Source organism: Natrix helvetica (assembly GCF_964273705.1).
Source record: "Natrix helvetica genome assembly, chromosome: 2".
Classification (NCBI taxonomy): Eukaryota; Metazoa; Chordata; class Lepidosauria; order Squamata; family Natricidae; genus Natrix; species Natrix helvetica.
Window position 1 is genome coordinate 114,041,502 of NC_138552.1, and position 18,937 is coordinate 114,060,438.

The 18,937-nt window shown below is 42.4% G+C and overlaps 1 protein-coding gene across 1 annotated transcript in view; it reads right to left on the minus strand.

Annotated features, from left to right (window-relative positions):
* PLA1A (phospholipase A1 member A) overlaps positions 1-18,937 on the minus strand; it is a 39,910-nt gene extending 20,973 nt beyond the window's left edge. The window contains exons 1-3 of the mRNA XM_081945785.1: positions 18,459-18,937; positions 14,350-14,551; positions 3,865-4,042 (exon numbers count right to left, since the gene is read on the minus strand). Of these exons, the coding sequence (XP_081801911.1) occupies positions 3,865-4,042; positions 14,350-14,551; positions 18,459-18,525 (447 nt within the window). The 5' untranslated portion in view covers positions 18,526-18,937. The remainder of the gene's footprint in view (positions 1-3,864; positions 4,043-14,349; positions 14,552-18,458) is intronic.

The window sequence follows — 18,937 nt, forward strand, 5'->3', positions numbered from 1 at the left end:
AACTCCAATTAATAAGAGGTGGAATGTAACAAGAGAAAAAAAATCAAGAAAAAAGCACTATTTTCTCACTGATAACCTAACCTTGCCTATGCGGAATGTGAAACTCTGAGCAAGAAAATTTAATTAACCAATTGCCATAAATCAGAATTTGGAAAAGCAGGAGGTGAGGAGAAACATACCGGAATTTGGCCATATACAAGTTAGTTTCAATTAATATATTTTGAGCAACTATATCCAATGAGAGGTGGAAGGTAATAAGGGAAAAATAATAAAATCAAGAATTGGGAAAATACGAAGTTTATTATCTCTGCAAAAAATCAAGATGGCTTCCACTTCTCTTCCTTTTTACATTAGCTGAATTAGCTAAATTTAAGGTGGACCAGAACTTTGAAATAAGAACAGACAATTTTGGAACTGGACATTAAGGAAGAACAAAAGATTAAGATGGCTCCCATCTTCCTTCCTCTCCACATCAGTTGAACTAGCCAAATTTAAGGTGGACCAGGACTCTGAAATAAGAACTGTATAACTAACTGTAACTTTGGAATTGGACATTATGAAAAGGTGAGAATTTGAAGAACTATGTGAAATTATAAAAAATATGCATAAATCTTTAAAATAGAGTCTAAATAGAATTTTGAATTCAGAGAAGCAGGAACTGAAGGAAGAAGTGAAGGAAGAAAGGGGGATAATGAAGGGGTAGAAACAGTGGAAAATAAAAAGCAGACAGAAGCTTCATTGGGTTTGACAGTGGTATAGGGAAAATTGAAAAGGGGGGATGTGTCCCAACAAAAGGAAATAAAAAGCAGACAAAAGATTTTAATGAGGCTGACAGTGGCATAGGGAAAACTGTAGAGGGGGGTTATGCCCCCAAAAAGGGAAATACAAAAGATTTCATTGGGTTTGACAGTGGCTTGGAGAAAATTGAAGTGAGTGGACGCATCAAAACAAAGAAAAGGGAGAAGACAGGAATAGAGAAGTGGGATAAAAGACTTACTAGGAAAAAAATGAGATAATTAGAAACTGTTATATGGGGAAATATAAAGCTGATGTGGTTTACTCCTATATATGATAATAAAATTGAACTGCTAACTGATTGAATATGATAATGGAAAGATAATTAAATAAAGGTTAAAATATATGGAATAGGGGCAAATGTGAAACTGTTATGGGGAGAATGTAAAGCAGAGGTATGTGATTCACTTTTATATATGATAATTAAACTGAGTTGCTAAATGATTGAATATGACAATGGAAAGACAATTAAGTATGGGTTAAAATATATGTAACGTGCAGTGACGTGCAGTCAGGTGAGGCAAGTGAGGCACAGCCTCACCACTCTCATCATGAAAAAAAAAAGTAAAAAGAAAAAGCTGAGCTAGTTGCTGCCTCACCGTGGATGACTCTGCTTAACCTCACTGGTGCTCTCCCTCCCCAAGTGTAGTGACTTCCTCCCCAGGCCCCCATTCATTTCTCTCTCTCACACACACAGCTGGATAAAACTATATAAAAATCTAGCCCAGCTTCACTGATTACAAGTTTGAAAAGGCAACGTGGCTCCACCTGCAATCAAACTACACTTGGGGAGGGAGAGCACAAGCGAGCACTGAGGAGACCACAGGAGGAGGCAGGAAGCCAGGCAAAGAGCCATGCTGTAGTACACACACTTCCCCCCAGCCTCTTTCTTTTGGAAGGCTCGGCTCGGCTCCCCTCCGGCTTCTCTGCCTCTCCTCTCACCCCAGCCTGCCAGCAGGAGGTAGTGGGTGGGCTTTATTGTGTTCCAGGCATTTCCCACCCAGACAGCAGGCTGCAAGGCACCTGAGGGTAGAACAAGAAGCAGTGGGTGGAAACTAATCAAGGAAAGAAGCAACTTAGAACTGAGGAGAAATTTCCTGACAGTTAGAACAATTAATCAGTGGAACAGCTTGCCTCCAGAAGTTGTGAACCCCCCAACACTGGAAGTCTTTAAGAAGATGTTGGATAGCCATTTGCCTGAAATGGTATAGGGTTTCCTGCCTAGGCAGGGGGTTGGACTAGAAGGCCTCCAAGGTCCCTTCCAACTCTACTATTGTATTGTATTGTATTGCATTTGCAATGGTGGAGGTGTTTGGGAAAGGCAGCAGGGGAATGGGGGGGGGATGGCAGAGGAGCTGCTTTCAAGCCACTGGAAAAGATATGCAATCCAACTTGTGTGTGTGTGGGGGGTTTGTTTGAGAGTGAGTGAAGAGGGAGGGGGTAGGAGAGATAGTCCAATCCAACTTCTGTGTGTGTGTGTGTGTGTGTGTTTGAGAGAGGGGGAGGAAGGGAGAGAAGGAGGGAGGAGGGGAAAGAGAAGAAAAAGAAAAAGAAAGAAGGAGCAAAGGAGAAAAACAAATGCTGTCGCTTTAAATTGGAACTGAGCATGCCTGGCTGTGGAATTCTGGGAGTTGAAGTCCACAAGTCTAAAAATATTTGAAACTCAGCACTGTGTGAGTGCCTCACCAGTCATAAACCTCACCGCACGTCACTGGTAACATGGATACATATAGAACTCCTAAGATGATGAACAAAGTGAAGTGTGTACCGCTTGTTATTCTATATAGTAGATTAAGGGAATTGTAATGAACATTGAACAGTAAGGATTGTTATTTAAAGACAATTAAGGTTAACCTAAGCCAAGATATGGAAAAATGGAGAGGGAACATGAAATATACCTACACTGGGAAATTATTGAGATTACAAAGACAGATCACAAATTTGGGGCATGTAAGGATGCATAATTATATAAATATAACAATGAGAATAGCTGGGAATTGTAATCAGGTCTACATCTCGGCCAAAATTAGGCTGGGGGTGGTGGTGGTTAAAAATACAATTACTATATGTGTATGTTTTTTCTCTTTTAAAAAAGAAAGAGAAAGATATATGTTAAAATTAAATATGTACATTGAAAAGGAATTATAAATGCCATCTACATAAAATGGAGCTCGCTCAGAGTCTGAAATACACCAAATAAATGAGATGAAGAGTGTGAAGTAGAGGAGAGAGGTAAGGGAAGAAGAGAGGGAGAGGAAAAAGGACAGGGGGGGAAGAGGAGAAGAGAAAGAAGGAGTGGAAAGGGGAGAGAGGAGAAGGAAGGGGAAGTAGAGAAGAAAAGGAAGACAGAGAGAAGAAAGTAAGGAGGAGGAGGAGAGAGGGGAAGAAAGTGATGGATAAGGTACAAATACTTCCAATTCTACGCGGGAGAAAACCCGAACAACCAAAGACGTACACACACACACACATATATAGATATATATATATATAGATGATAGATAGATAGATAGATAGATAGATAGATAGATAGATAGATAGATAGATAGATAGATAGATAGATGGGGAGGGAGAGGGAGGGAGGGAGGGAGGGAGGGAGGGAGGGAACTTTTCATGCAACCATGCTGGTTTCATCTGGGGTCTCTTGTTTTTTTCTTTCTCTGTGGTATTATTTTTGTTTGAGCATTTATTATCACACTTTTTAGAGTTTCTCAAGCATCCCAAAGTGTTTTTTCCTTTAAAGCAGCAGTCCCCAAACTTTGTGGCTTTGGTGCAGCCTGACTTGGAGGGAGAGGGGAACCTTGCACTGTGGTTAAGTGGAAATAGGAAAAAAAGCCCATGCACATTAACATCATGAAGTCATTTACATTACTAATAGATGCCACTGAAAAAGGCACATTTGCTAATGCTACCAGCAGGTATATACAAAAAGTCTGGAGTCCCTAAATACCATCGTTCTCTTTGCACATAGTTATATTTGCCACATGAGTATTCTGTTTGATACTTTTCTCCCTAGAGAGAAAGTACTTGAGCAACATTGGATTCAGTACTTTTTCAGGAAGTTCTACTTACCAGTAACTTGCGGATAAAAGTAGAAATTTCCAGTCCCAATTTCATAACATTTTCTACTGCAGTAGGATAGGCTGCTGTGGCTCCCTGCACCCAATCTACAGCAATCACATTGACGTTGGCTACCTCTAGGAAGGCTTGAATCAGTGCCTCTATCCATGACGGTTTGGTGCCCAGTGCCCTAAAGAGAAATACAAGCAAGATAATTTGTGAGAGCACCTCCATTTATAAAGGAAGGGCAAAGCCTAATCTGCAAGGTTTAAAATCCAACAAATCATGAAACCCTCAATATACAGTAAAGCTAATGGCGCAAGCTACGTTCATAGCAGATATCTCAAGCTTCCTAGAAATCTAAGTTCTTTTTCAAAATTTGGCTTATTCAAAAGCATGTGCATAACAGTGACGTGCGGTGAGGTTTATGACTGGTGAGGCACTGACACAGTGCTAGGTTTCAAATATTTTTAGACTTGTGGACTTCAACTCCCAGAATTCCACAGCCAGGCATGCTCAGTTCCAATTTAAAGCGACAGCATTTTTTTTCTCCTTTGCTCCTTTCTTTTTTTTTTCTCCTTCCCCTCCTTCCTCCCTCTCTCCCTTCCTCCCCCTCTCTCAAACACACACACACACACACACACAGAAGTTGGATTGGACTATCTCTCCTACCCCTTCCCTCTCTCACTCACTCTCAAACAAACCCCCCCACACACAAAAGTTGGATTGGATATCTTTTCCAGTGGCTTGAAAGCAGCTCCTCTGCCCCCCCCCCCATTCCCCTGCTGCCTTTCCCAAACACCTCCACCATTGCAAATGCAGCCTGCTGTCTGGGTGGAACAGAATAAAGCCCACCCACCACCTCCTGCTGGCAGGCTGGGGTGAGAGGAGAGGCAGAGAAGCCGGAGGGGAGCCGATCTGAGCCTTCCAAAAGAAAGAGGCTGGGGGGAAGTGTGTGTACTACAGCATGGCTCTTTGCCTGGCTTCCTGCCTCCTCCTGTGGTCTCCTCAGTGCTCGCTTGTGCTCTCCCTCCCCAAGTGTAGTTTGATTGCAGGCGGAGCCACGTTGCCTTTTCAAACTTGTAATCAGTGAAGCTGGGCTAGATTTTTATATAGTTTTATCCAGCTGTGTGTGTGTGAGAGAGAAATGAATGGGGGCCTGGGGAGGAAGTCACTACACTTGGGGAGGGAGAGCACCAGTGAGGAGACCACAGGAGGAGGCAGGAAGCCAGGCAAAGAGCCATGCTGTAGCACACACACTGGCCCCACAACGTGGCTCTGCCTGCAATCAAACTACTCTTTTTTTTTAAACAAAGTTTTATTGGTTTTTTGGTGTTTTACAAAAGGAAAAGGTATGGGGAAAGTTACAAATTGTGGCAGCCGCAAACTGCGGTAGGTATACCCCCCCCTCCAGACTCATGGTGTACATTTGCATAGCATTCAAATATTATATAATAACATATAGTCAGTGTGGTAGATTCATTAGTAATTTCAATCAATTTATGTCATGTGGATTTTCTTACTTATTTGTGTGATCTGAGCTTTCTTGATGTCGCCCCATCTCCCCCTGTTGGCAGTGCTCCGGCCCCTCCCGTGTCTTGTGTATCTACTGGGATGTCTTCTGGTTTTTCTAGGAGTAATTTATTTTTTTCCATAAAGGCCTGCGCCTCTATGGGTATATTAATTCTGACCCTTGTCTCCTCCCAGAATATTAACATACCTTCAGGCAGCAACCAACGAAACCACACACCCTTCTGGTATAATTTATTCGCCAATTGCGAATAATATTTTCTTTTCTCCCTCACTTTCTTGGGGATCTGTTTCAGTATGGTTATCTCCTTATCTTTGTATATCAGGGCTTGTCCCCTTTGTGTATTCAGAATTTCATCTCTTGTGCTTTTCCTAAGAAATTTAATGTGTACCTCCCTGGGGACATTGTGTGTTCTAGCATATGCGGAGTTCACTCTATAAACCAGGTCTATTTCCCACCCCATCTGTTGTTTTTCTTTCTGAGTATACTCAGCCAAGATAGTTGTCATGATGTCCCTAATGTTTTCATCATCTGTCTCCATCACATTCTGAAACCTAAGATAAAAGGACATTCTCTCAAACTCTATTTTCATTTGTTGGGTGTCAAGCTCTTTGTTTCCCTTTTGCATGCCCTCCACCCCCCCTCATCTCAGCCGCCCCCTGCTCCAAGAGATCCAGTCTCTGTGAGTTCTTATTAATTTTTTCCTGGTTCCCTCTAATTTCTTCTTTCATGTCCTTCAGTTGTTTCTTTATTTCCTCTTGTCCCTGTAGAATTTGCTGAAACATTTGGTGAAACTCCAAGTCCGTAGTTTTAACTTGTTTAAAGGCTGTCAATGTTGATTGTGTGCTCGGACTTGAAGTTGCAGATGTCGGGGCAGAGGCTGCAAAGCCAGACTTTCCAGGAGGTGGTCTTTTAGATGTCATTGTTAGTAATAGAGAGTCCAGTCAGTATAGAGAAGAATCAGTCAGAGTTGTAGAGCAGCCAAGGGAGTCCAGGGGGTAGAGAGACCAGGCACAAGGGAGCTCTCTAATCACCCTGGCAGGGAACAGACGTTTTTCACTCCAAAAAGTTCAAAAGCAAACAATCCACAAGAGAATTATCCAAATAACACGGAGACAAAGACCGGAAGCCTGAAGCTAAGAGGTGGAGTCAAGTTCACCTTTCATGAAGACAACGGAAGTGTGCCATCTTGCCCTGCCAACTTCGGGTACTGAGGCAACAAATAAGTTTTCAAAATTCAAAGTTCCCAAGGCTTCCAGATCACATTTTCTTGAAATCTAAAGGTTTAAATCTGAAGATCCATTTAGTTGGAGTGTGACCTCTTTGGTTTGGCTCTCCCCCTCCTCCTTCCCTGGGGCTACGAGCACGTTTGTTTCTAGCCGCTTGTCCAAGGGGGGGGGGAAATCCCCCTCCCCTCCAGCCGCACTTCTCCAAGTTAGCCAAAAGTTCCAATTAACACAACTGACAAGTTTTAGAGTTGGTAATAGGTATGAAGGGAGTCTACACCTCACCGCATCGCCGCCACATCCTTCAAGTTTCTTTTTTTCTTCCGGACAGCCTCACAGCGAAGACGCTTCAGCGCGCCTCCCCTTTGCGCTCCTCGGTGCCTGGAGTGAAGCGGGAGCCCCCCGACGGCCGCCGCCAATGCAGGGGTCCTCCCGCCGCGCCGCTCCTCCGGCAGAACGCCTCTCCAGGGCGTCATGTGCCCCCCAAGGAGTGGGGAGCCCACCGGGGATGCGCGGGGCGAGCAGTCTCTGCCCGTCGCCATCAGCCGCCGGAACCGGAAGTCAATCAAACTACTCTTGAGGAGGGAGAGCACAAGCAAGCCAGGGTCCTTCCCTCCAGCCTTTGCCCAAAGCCCTGCACAGCACCAGGAGGATGAAGTTTGAATTCCTCCCCCTCCCTCCAACCCACACGTACCTTTTCCAGCTTTTTTTAACAGTTAAGCAGAGTCATCCACGGTGAGGCAGTAACTAGCTCAACTTTTTCCTTTTACTTTTTTTTTTCCATGATGAGAGTGGTGAGGCTATGCCTCACTTGCCTCACCTGACTGCACGTCACTGGTGCATAACCAAGATTAGTCTCTTTACTAGATAATAATGAAGCCATATACTCTATACAGAGATTTGTCCACTGCAGTATACAGAAGGTAAGATCAAGATTCTAGCATTTTTCTTTCCTCTTTCACTATTCACTGGATACCTTGCTGTTCTCTTGATGGTCTTGGAAGACACCTGTGTTTGCTTTGTGTTGACATAAAAGCTCTCTCTAGTCTAGGAACCACTGGCTCCTTCCTGACTACATTTCATTCATCTCTTGCAGAACATCATTTTCTATATTCTTCTTCTTTTCCTCTTAGGGGTCTGGAAGTGTTAGGTATTCCTCCTTCCATTTCTATTTTTCCCATCAATCAGAATTTCCATTTATTTCATGCATCTCTATCCATCATTCCTTCTGTCACCTATCAACAGTAAATGCAAATGTTTTAATCTCTTCTCCTTTTTTGTGAGGAACCTTTTCCATCCCAGAACTCTCCCACCATCTTCAGATGTAGCAATTTCTGCTTCTCATTAGCCATACAAAATTCTCCCTCTGTGTCCATAAACATGTCAGAACGGCTGACAGTTGAGTGGGAACTGCAGATGAAATGAATGCAGATGAAGAAGATGAGCTGCATGAACACCATCTGGTCATTCCTCAAAATGGCCAGTAACTAGGTATCTTATTCAGCAAATGAAATATTCCAGCCTGCCTCTTCTACACTGAATCTAAAATATCTTTCAATTCAGATTCTTCTTCCCTTCACAGGATGTAGGAGGCTTGAGGGAAGAGACGTGCAAAAGATAAGGCTGGGGAGGGGGAGCTTCCAGGACCCAGAGAGAATAATGGAAAGCTAGATATGCTTTCAGTGTGAGGGGAAGTTGCAGGCAAAAGGTCACAAGAATGGCATGTGTAGCTACAAAGAATGGTCCAACTATGATGAGCGTATAGTTTCATAGAAAGGTATGTAGAAGGTAGAAATTGGATTGGAAGACGACTTCCGGCAGCCGAAGGCGACGGACGCGTACGTCTGCCTTTTCGCTGCCTCGGTGGGCTCCCCTGAATCCCAGGGGGAGCACAGGGTGCCTTGTAGGGGCACCCTGCCATAGGGGCAGCTCGCTGGGACCCACTGGAACGGCGGCAGCCACGGGGGGGTCTCCAGCCTTGCCCCAGGAGCCATGGAGCATAGGGAGCGCGTTCGCGCACTTCGCCGAGCGCAGCCTGGAAGGAAGTGATTAATTTGAATGCAACAGCTGAAGTGCGGTGAGGTGGGGGCTCTCCCCTGGGTCTTTTACAGTTTATTATGTCACGTATGTACTTGGCCGCCTTCCCTGTCAATCAGCCAGTGATTGGGCCAATGGAGTTTAGTTAAAGGCGGGCAGGTTTTGAAGAATTCTATTGGTTGTGGCTCTGACAGCTCGGGGTATAAAAGAGCTGTCAGAGCGACCATTGGTGCTCGTGTCTGTTAGGTTCTGAAATAAATGGTTGTACAAGCATAGAGTCTCATGTTTGCCTCAAGCGCCTGAGATAAAATACTTGGTGACGAAGGTGGGATCTTGAGGCAACTAAGCACTCAAAATCGATATTATAAGATTAATTCATCCACATCTGAATTGGCAGCCGTAACCATGGCAAATCTTTCACCGTTCGCTGCTTACTTGCCTGAAAGGGAATCGTGGGAGTCCTTTATTGAGAGGTTTGAATGTTTCCTTTTCGCTAATGATTTAAAAGATGTGTCAGATGAAAGGCGGAGGGGATACTTTCTCAATTCCTGCGGTCCTGAGATGTTCGCCACTGCACGAGCCCTAGTTGTGCCAGCCCAAGTATTTAATGTACCTTGGGAGACATTAATAAATAAGCTTAAGGGTCACTATGCCCCCAAACCATCCCGCTACGCAAGAAGGTACGCATTCAGACAGTGTCTTCAAGGCGAAAATGAGACTGTGAGTCAATATGTGGCTGCGCTAAGAAACGCCGCAATACACTGTGAATTTCCTGACCTGGATGACGCTCTGTTAGAGCAGCTAATTTGTGGGGTAAAAGACCTCGATTGCATAGGCACTTATTGGCTCGCTCTGATTTAAATTTAGCCATCGCTATGGACGAAGCCAGAGCTGCTGAGCAGTCCGATAGATCAGCGGCTGAAATAAGGAGATACCAATCTCTCCACAACCCACCAGTGTCCTCTGTCATAGTAAATCAACAAGCAGCGGAGTTTAATGATGACACTTGGCTGCCAGAAGAAGTGAGCCGTTTAAACATTAGCGCAGCCAGGAAAAAAAAGCCTAACAGTGCGTTACCTCAAGCTGGCTGCCTAAGCTGTGGGGGAAATCACTTGTGCTCAACCTGCAGATTTAAAACAGCCGTTTGCCACTATTGCGGAAAGATGGGGCATCTAGCCTATGTATGTAGGGCTACCCAACCGTCTGCTGACATGGCGACCAGGCCACACAATCGCACAAGCAGCCAACCTACCATTCGAAGACCATTCAGAGGGACGGACAACTGTTATGCTGTGGACCCGGAGGAGGATGAAGAAGTGGAGAATATCAACACAGCATCGGCAACTACAGGCAAACGTAAGAAGAAATACATAACTGTGCTCATCGAAGGAGCCCCTTGTGAGATGGAAATAGACACGGGATCCTCAAAATCCATCATATCGTGGGACACTCTTAAAAGACTGGTGCCAGGGTTTTCAAAAAACCAGCTAGAAAAGTGCAAGTGCATTCTAAAAGACTATCAGAACAATCCAATCCCTCTTACAGGGAGCGGAAGGGTTTTAGTAGAACATGGTCAGTTCAAAGGAAAACTTCCTATGGTCGTAGTAACAAAACCCTTAGCTACTTTATTAGGAGTGGACTGGTTTGAAGCCTTAGGTTTAGAAATAACAGGAATCCATAATACCAAAGACACAAATGAATTTGAAGAACTCACCAAAGAGTTCTCAGAGGTATTCAATGACTCATTAGGCACATTTAAGGGATCTCCTATATCCTTTAATTTAGATCCTCAAATAGCCCCAATCAGACTTAAGGCTAGAAGAGTTCCTTTCGCTTTGCAAACTAAGGTAGACCAGGAAATAGACAAATTATTGCAGCAAGGGATATTAAAGCCCGTTGATTACTCGAGGTGGGAAACACCTATAGCCGTGATGGCGAACCTATGGCACGCGTGCCACAAGTGGCACGTGGAACCATTTGTTAGGGCACGCGAGGCGCTGCCCTGTCAGCTGGCCAGCGCGCATGCGCATGCTGGCCAGCTGAGGTCACCTTTTTAAAAGCTATTTTTCGCCTTCCCCAGGGTCCAGAGGCTTTATAGGAGCCTGGGGAGGGTGAAAAGAGGCTCCCCTGCCCCCCCAGGAGGCTTCAGGGACTCTCCCTGAAGCCTTCGGAACGCTTAAAACCACCCTCCGAGCAAACCAGAAGTCACTTCCGGTTTGCTTGGAGGGTGGTTTTAAGCGTTCTGAAGGCTTCAGGGACCGTCCGAGGGCCTCCGGGGGGCCGGGGGAGGCTCTTTTTGCCCTCCCCAGGCTCCTATAAAGACCCTGGAGCCTGGGGAGGGCAAAAAAAACATGTAAAAATGGGGGGGTCATGTGTTGTGCATGCATGCGCACTGGGGGGGGGTCGCGCGTTGCATTATGGGTGCAGCACGCCCGCACTCAACCCCCCTGCGCTCCCCCCACTTGTGGCACGCGAGCCAAAAAAGGTTCGCCATCACTGACCTATAGTTATACCAATGAAGGCAGATGGTTCAATTAGATTATGTGCCGACTATAAGGCAACTATCAATAAGGCCTTGCAAGCGCACCCATATCTGGTTCCCGTAGTACAGCAACTGCTGCACTCATTAGGTACAGGTAAAATTGTTGCTAAGCTTGACCTCGCTCAAGCTTATCAACAATTAAAAGTGGACGATGCGACAGCAGACGCTCAAATGATAGTGACACATCGTGGAGCGTTTCGTTGTTGTAGACTTCAATTTGGGGTTTGTGTAGCACCCGAAATAATAATAATAATAATAATAATAATAATAATAATAATAATAATAATAATAATAATAATAATTTTATTTGATTAGCCGCAACCCTCTCCCAAAGGACTCGGGGCGGCGTACAATCAAAACAGATAAAAATACACATAAGACAAACATATATACAAAAAGAACAGAGACATATACATATGTGCATGGAGGAGAGTTGACTTATAAGTGAAAGACAATTAAAACACAATTTAAAATCCCCTAAATAAAGTTACTAAATTAAAAAACCCATCAGGAGTGTTACAAAGTTATGGTTGAGCCAGGCCAGCTATTTGGAAAAGGTGGGTCTTGAGCTTGACACGGAAGGAGCGGAGGTCAGTAGTGGTCCTAATATCCGGGGGGAGGTCATTCCACAGGGCTGGGCCCGCCACAGAGAAGGCTCTGCTCCTAGGCGCCGCCCCATGGCACTGTCTGGTGGACGGCACCTGGAGAAGTCCCTCTCTGTGTGAGCGGATGGGTCGTAGGGATGTATGGGGCAGAATACGATCCCGCAGGTAACTAGGTCCTGAGCCATGGAGCGCTTTAAAGATCGTAATCAAGACCTTGAAACGCACTCGATAGACCACAGGAAGCCAGTGCAGCTCGCGCAGGAGAGGTGTCACATGGGAGTACTTAGTACTCCCCATAATCACCCGCATGGCCGCATTCTGGACCAACTGCAGTCTCCGAGTGCATTTCAAGGGAAGCCCCATGTAGAGAGCGTTCCATTATATTCCAAAGTATAATGGAAAGAACATTACAAGGAATTCCAATGGAGTTTAGTTAAAGGCGGGCAAATTTTGAAAAATTCTATTGGTTGTGGCTCTGACAGCTCGGGGTATAAAAGAGCTGTCAGAGCGACCGTTGGTGCTCTTGTCTGTTAGGTTCTGAAATAAATGGTTGTACAAGCATAGAGCCTCATGTTTGCCTCAAGCGCCTGAGATAAAATAATTACTTTTCTGAATGATTTGCAGTTTTTTCTGGGACTTTGTTTCAACCAGTGGAGGAGCTAAAATTGGAGGGGGGAGGGAATTTCCACCACCCCTTGGAAAAGCGGCATTTGGAAAATCTCTCCCTTGCAAGGGAGAGAGAGAAAGGTTTTTAAAAAGTTTAAAATACTTTCACTTCCCTTAATCAATGGGGGAAAAAAATCTTTTTTTTCTTTTGACTACAACTGTGAGAGAAAGGATGGTTGAACTGATTCTTCTCTAACTATGCATGGGAACTCTGACTTTGTTGCTTCCTGACCACCGTTGCTGGCTGAGCCAAGATGGCTCACTTCCTCTTTCTTCTTTGTCTTTGTGCATGAGACTCCTCCTTTGAAAGACTTTGATACCTTGAATTGATTTCCACCCCAGAGATCTCCAGGAGCCTCTTCAAACAAGTTTTTTTCCCTGGATTTGGAATATTCTGATCCACCCATCTGCTCTGGTCTTGAACTAAACAACTTATTCTCCTTTGGATTTGCCTGTTTGGTGGTCTCTACTGGCTGCGCCTTCTCACGGACACCATTCTCTGTATAGAACAATAACTATCCCGGAGCTTCATGATGGGTCCTAAAAAATTTCCACCAGGAAAGGCCTCATCGGCCCCGACATCTTCTACGTCCAGCCCCATTGCTCACCAGTCACAACTGGGATGTTTTTTACAACCTAGAGCCCCTGAAGAGAGTTCAAAGGACTTGTCCACTCAGCAGATGCTTCAGGCCCTCTTAAAGGGACAGGATGAAATGAAAAAACAGCTGCAGGACTTAAATGACCAGCTCAGAGAGACACAACAAAAAACTACACAAAATGAGCAGAGGATAGGTGTACTGGAGGAGGGTGCCACTGGGATGAGAAGCGACCTGGAGGCAATACAAAGGGGGAATGCAGAATTTGAGAATCATGTGATAAAAACGGAATTTGAAAGGATGTCTTTTTTTCTTAGGTTTCAAAACTTACCAGAAGTCGAAAATGAAGATCTTAAAGAGATCATGACCACAATGTTAGCAGAATATATTAACAGAGATAAACAACAGCTTGGGTGGGATATTGACCTGATTTATAGGATTAACTCAGCCTATGCAAGAACACATAATGTTCCAAGGGAAGTTCATGTTAAATTTCTTAGAAAAAACTATAAGAGATGAGGTTCTAGGAGCTCAAAGGGGAGGACCATAAGGATAAAGAAATAACCATTCTTAAGCAGATCCCGAAGAAAGTAAGAGATAAGAGAAGGAAATATACCTTCTTAGCAAAAAAAATATACAATAAGTGGTTGTTACCAGAAGGCATGTTGATTTTTTGGGAGATCAGTAGAATCAGAATTAACACAGTTGCGGAAGCAGAGGCTTTTATGAAAAAACATACTGCTCTCTTAGGTGACAAGGGGAATGTCACACATGAAACAAAACAGGGAGGGGCTGAGGCTCTGCCAGTAGACGGAGGGGGGGATGCGACAATGAGAAGACTCAGATCACAAAAGTGAATTGAAACACTTTTTCAAATGTTGTTACAATGTATTTTTAAGGAAGTGACAAAAGTAAAATGATTGAAACATACTGACGATTTTGTGTAAGCCTAAAACTGCTAATATCTATGCAAATGTTCATAGTTTTTTATTTTTCCTTTCTGTAAAAGTTGCAAGACCCGGGGGGGGGGTTCTCCTCCCCCCGCACGATGTAGCTGTCAAAATGTTCCATAACCCCTTAACCCTTTTTCCCTTGAATTTTTTTTTAAAATCAATAAAAATTTATAATATATATATAAAGAAATTTGAAAGAAAACAAGAAGTGAATTCCAACAGAATTCTCTTCCTGACAATGAGATTTAGCATAAGCATATCCTGGTCCTCTCTTCCAACATATCCCCACATACCATTACACATAATGTAGAGGGCATATGTTTACTTTTGAATATTTGTACCTGAAACCATGAATGATTATCTTAGTTCCCAAGCTGGCATTGAATCCAACCTCCTGGATGTCCTCCTGTTGTGAAAGCAGCCGTCCACAGATGGGGTTGGAAAAGGAAAACAGAAGAAATCGAACTTGGAGATTTGTACCCCATAGTAAATGTGCAGATTGGAACTCAGCACATTCTTGATTTTTCATAATATTCTTAGACTCTGAAATGTGACAAGAACAATAATAAACATTAATAATAATGTTAATATAATAACATTGAGACAACGATGAAACCACATACAGGCAGGAGGTTGAACAACTAACCTCATAGTGCAACTGGAACAATCTGGAACTGAACACACTCAAAACCATAGAAATGGTGGTAGACTTTAGGAAAATCCCTCCCATACTACCACCTATTACAATACTAGACAACACAGTATCAACAGTAGAGACCTTCACATTTCTAGGTTCTATCATATCTCAAGACCAAAAATGGACAGCTAACACCAAAAATGTCATCAAAAAAGCACCACAAAGAATGTTCTTTCTGCGCCAACTCAGGAAACTCAAACTGCCCAAGAAGCTGCTGATAAAGTTCTACAGAGGAATTACTGAGTCTGTCATCTGCACCTCTATAACTGTCTGGTTTGGTTCTGCAATCCAACAAGACAGACAGAGACTTCAGAGGATAATCAGAACTGCAGAAAAAACAATTAATGCCAACCTGCTTTCCATTGAGGACCTGTGCACTGCACGAGTCAAAAAGAGGGCCGTGCCCTTGTGTCCTGGACATAAATTGTTTCAACTCCTACCCTCAAAGTGATGCTATAGAGCACTGCACACCAAGACAACTAGACACAAGAACAGTTTTTTCCCCCAAACGCCATCACTCTGCTAAACAAATAATTCCCTCACCATTGTCAAACTATTCACTAAGGTTGCATTACTATTACTATTAGTCTTCTCATCGTTCCTATCACCCATCTCCTCCCACTTATGACTGCAGGACTGTAACTTTGTTGCTTGTATCCTTACAATTTATATTGATATTGATTTTTTCCTGATTGCTTATTTGTACCCTATGACCATCATTAAGTGTTGTACCTTATGATTCTTAACGAATGTATCTTGTCTTTTTATGTATACTGATAGCATCTGCACCAAAGACAAATTCCTTGAGTGTCCAATCACACTTGGCCAATAATGAATTCTATTCTATTCTATTCTATTCTATTCTATTCTACGTCAACATTGGGAGAGACATGTGGAAAGGCAGGGAAACTCATTTAAATCCTTATTATTTGTCACTGCTATGATCCCACTTTCAGTAATTTTGAAGAAAACAAATCTTGATTATCAAACAGCAAAAAATGCTAATAAAACCGCACATGTGCTTTCTATGGATGATCAGAAGCTTTATGGAAAATCAGAAGTGAAATCCAGTCATTGACAAACATTGTAAGAATTTTTAGCACATATATAGCAATGGAATTTGGCCTAGAGAAATGTACTACAGTAGCAATAAATTGAGGTAAATGAATTGAAATGCCGAATGGCCAAACATTAGAAACCATCAGGATAAAGCTTACAGGTATCTGGACGTTTTACAATTGGATAATATCCAAGCATGGACAAGTAAAAAGGGGGATTAGTAAAGAATACATCCAAAGAGTGGAGGAACTGCTAAAGACTAAGTTGAACAATCAAAGCTGGGCCATATCTGTGCTATAATATATTGCTGGATTATTAACTGAACATAAGCTGAACTGGATAGTTTGAAGAAAAAAACACACACAAGAAAATGGATGACTATCACTATGAATTATATCCCTATAGCTGAATAGCATTGGCTGATTATGTAAAGGACAGCCAAGAACAAGGATTAGAATCATAGAGTTGAATGGGCCATTTAGCATATCAAATCTAAGTCCCTACTCAGTGAAGGAATTCAAATTAAAGTAACCCCAACAATTTAACCTCCACAGGAAAACATTTAGTGATGAGGCACCCACAACTTCTTGGGGCAAATTGATTCTTCTGTCAACATTATTGAACATTCCCAGTTCCTTCTTTCTCTTCTCACAGGACTTAGTTTCTATTCTTGATCATCCTTATTATGCTTCTCTGTCTGATTGTATAAAAGTTTATCTCTAGTTTATTTGTTCTACAAAGGCCAAAAAAGAAAAAAGAAAGAAGCTACCCATATTTTTTAGAGTATAAGGTGCACCTTTTACCCCCCAAAAAGAGGGTGAAAATCTGGGTGCGTCTTATACACTGAATAAGGTATTTTTTCGCCTCCCGAAACCCTGCCCTTCACAAAAATTGACGTGCAGAGGGTTTGGTAGGCCTGCACAGTGCTCCTGGGGGCTGGGGAGGGCAAAAATTAGCAAAAAATTGGCTGTTTTTTGCTCTTCCCCCCCCCCCCCCCCCCAGCCACCAGGAGTGCTCTACAAGCCTCCTAAAGGCTATGCATGCCCATTTTTTGGCCAAAAATGGGTCCGTTTTGGGGAAAAACAGGTTGTTTTTTGCTTGTTTTTGCCCCCTCTCCCCCAGTCCCCAGGAACACTTTGCAGGCCTGTCAAATTCTCTGCATGCCCCATTTTTGAAAAAAATGAGGCGTGCAGAAGGTTTGGGAGGTTTGCAGAGCGGATTTTTTTTTTAAAAAAATTACCTCTTCAATATTTTGGTGTATGTTATACTCCAAAAAATACTTAATCAAGTATGATAGACTGAAGAATAATGAGAAGGCAAAGTTTATGAGGGTACTTCCTAAAATTGTAACCCTAGAAATTAAGTCAACAACTAAAACTTTCTTTCTTGAGATCCTCGTATTTTTTTTTATACAATTGTTCAGATCCTCACATGAATCCAGCTTTTACTGAGTGAATAATTTCTAAGCTCAGATCACTATCATTCACATTTAGAGTACTGAAAGTAATCTTATAATTGAAACATTTAATGCTTCTTTTCCAAGTGGTTAACCGCATTCATGGCTACCAGTCCTTAGTAGTCTCAGGAGAATTACCATACTTTTGTTCATCAGCATCTGGACATATTGATGAACAGAAGGCATGGTATGTATGCATGTATGTATGCATACATGAGTGTAGAATGAATGAATGATCCTCAAAAGTAAACAGATACGTTTATCTTTTACCAACTAGTATCCTCAATGTAAACGCAGAAAGCTACTAATTCAAATCCTTATAAGACTAGTTTAAATGTTTAAAAGATACCCTCCTTCATAAATTCGCAAACATTCTGTGCATCCAATTTGTTCTCATGAATATGAAACCTATCACTATTACTTGTATCTGTTTTATTATTTGAGAGAAAAGTGTTAAAGGTTACCTATTGTTACTCTAAAATTAAAATTGAGGGGAAATAATGTTTATTTTCATTTGTTTCTGTTCCTTTATTAAAAAGAGAATCTAATCTATATAGCTAATAGTCCCCAAATATTGTTCATTTTGCATACATTTCCCCTGTCAGTGTGTCCTGCAAATTAGAATATTCTGAGTTTTTATTCTCCCAAATGTTTCATGGTCCTCTATGAAGAATTTTGCAAAAGGTGTGTGCAGAGCTTGTACTATATGTGTGATGGAATGTTATCACTTTACACTTCATCCACTTTACAGAATTTGGAATTTCTTGACCAATCCCTTTTTGTTTTTGACATCCTGTCATCAATAAAAGTGGCCACCTCACTGGCAAAGGCAAGCTTTTAAGAATAGAGTTTTGATACATTCATTGTCAGGAGTCCATCTTCTTGTATCCTTTCATTGCAAAAGCTTTCCACTGATTTCTGCTTCTTTCCAGGTACGGCTCCATAACAACCCTATTATCTAATAGTTATTACATTTGTTCAGGACTGTAGTGAGCAACTTCCCAAAAACTATTTGAAATGTGGTACAGTAGTTACTTTTATCAAAGCAATGTTTATTCTACTTCAGCCAGAGTTGCTTTTACATGGTTGATAATCTTCTCATTTAAGCTGTTCACCAATTTACCCAAATAGATGTTACATTTGAAATTGCTGAGCTTTTTATAATTTTATTTAAAAAACGATGCTTGCCATCTGAATATATTGACCCTTCGCTTAACTATCATCCATAATTTACTTACCTGCTAAGATGAAAAGCAGTTGTACCATGAGTACTAGGGCTGACCATCGCCTGAGATTCATATTCATCCTTCCTGCAGGATTTTTCAGTGGATGATAAAATCCAAAGTAGATGAAACAGTGTGTGAATTCCAGCCCTTCTTCTTGTTTATTTTTTTTAGAACTTGGTCATTTATTCAGATGCCCTGAGACTTTGGGATGAGAGAAGAATTGGGATGTTCATCTCTCTTTCTTTGCTTGCAATACTATTTGTAGAAAGAGAATGTATTCACTTGCAGGAATATCCTAGGAGGAGGAGTTACAAGCCCTGTTTTCTGTTTTGTTTTCAATAATGGTTTCTTTTCAATAGCTCTCTGTTTAGTTTGCTGGACAAACACTGATGAATCCAAGCCTCATAACCATCTGGGCAAAGTATCAAAGTACTATTTACCATCTCCTCTTCAAAGGGATAACTGGCAACTGATTGGAGATCTGAAACCAA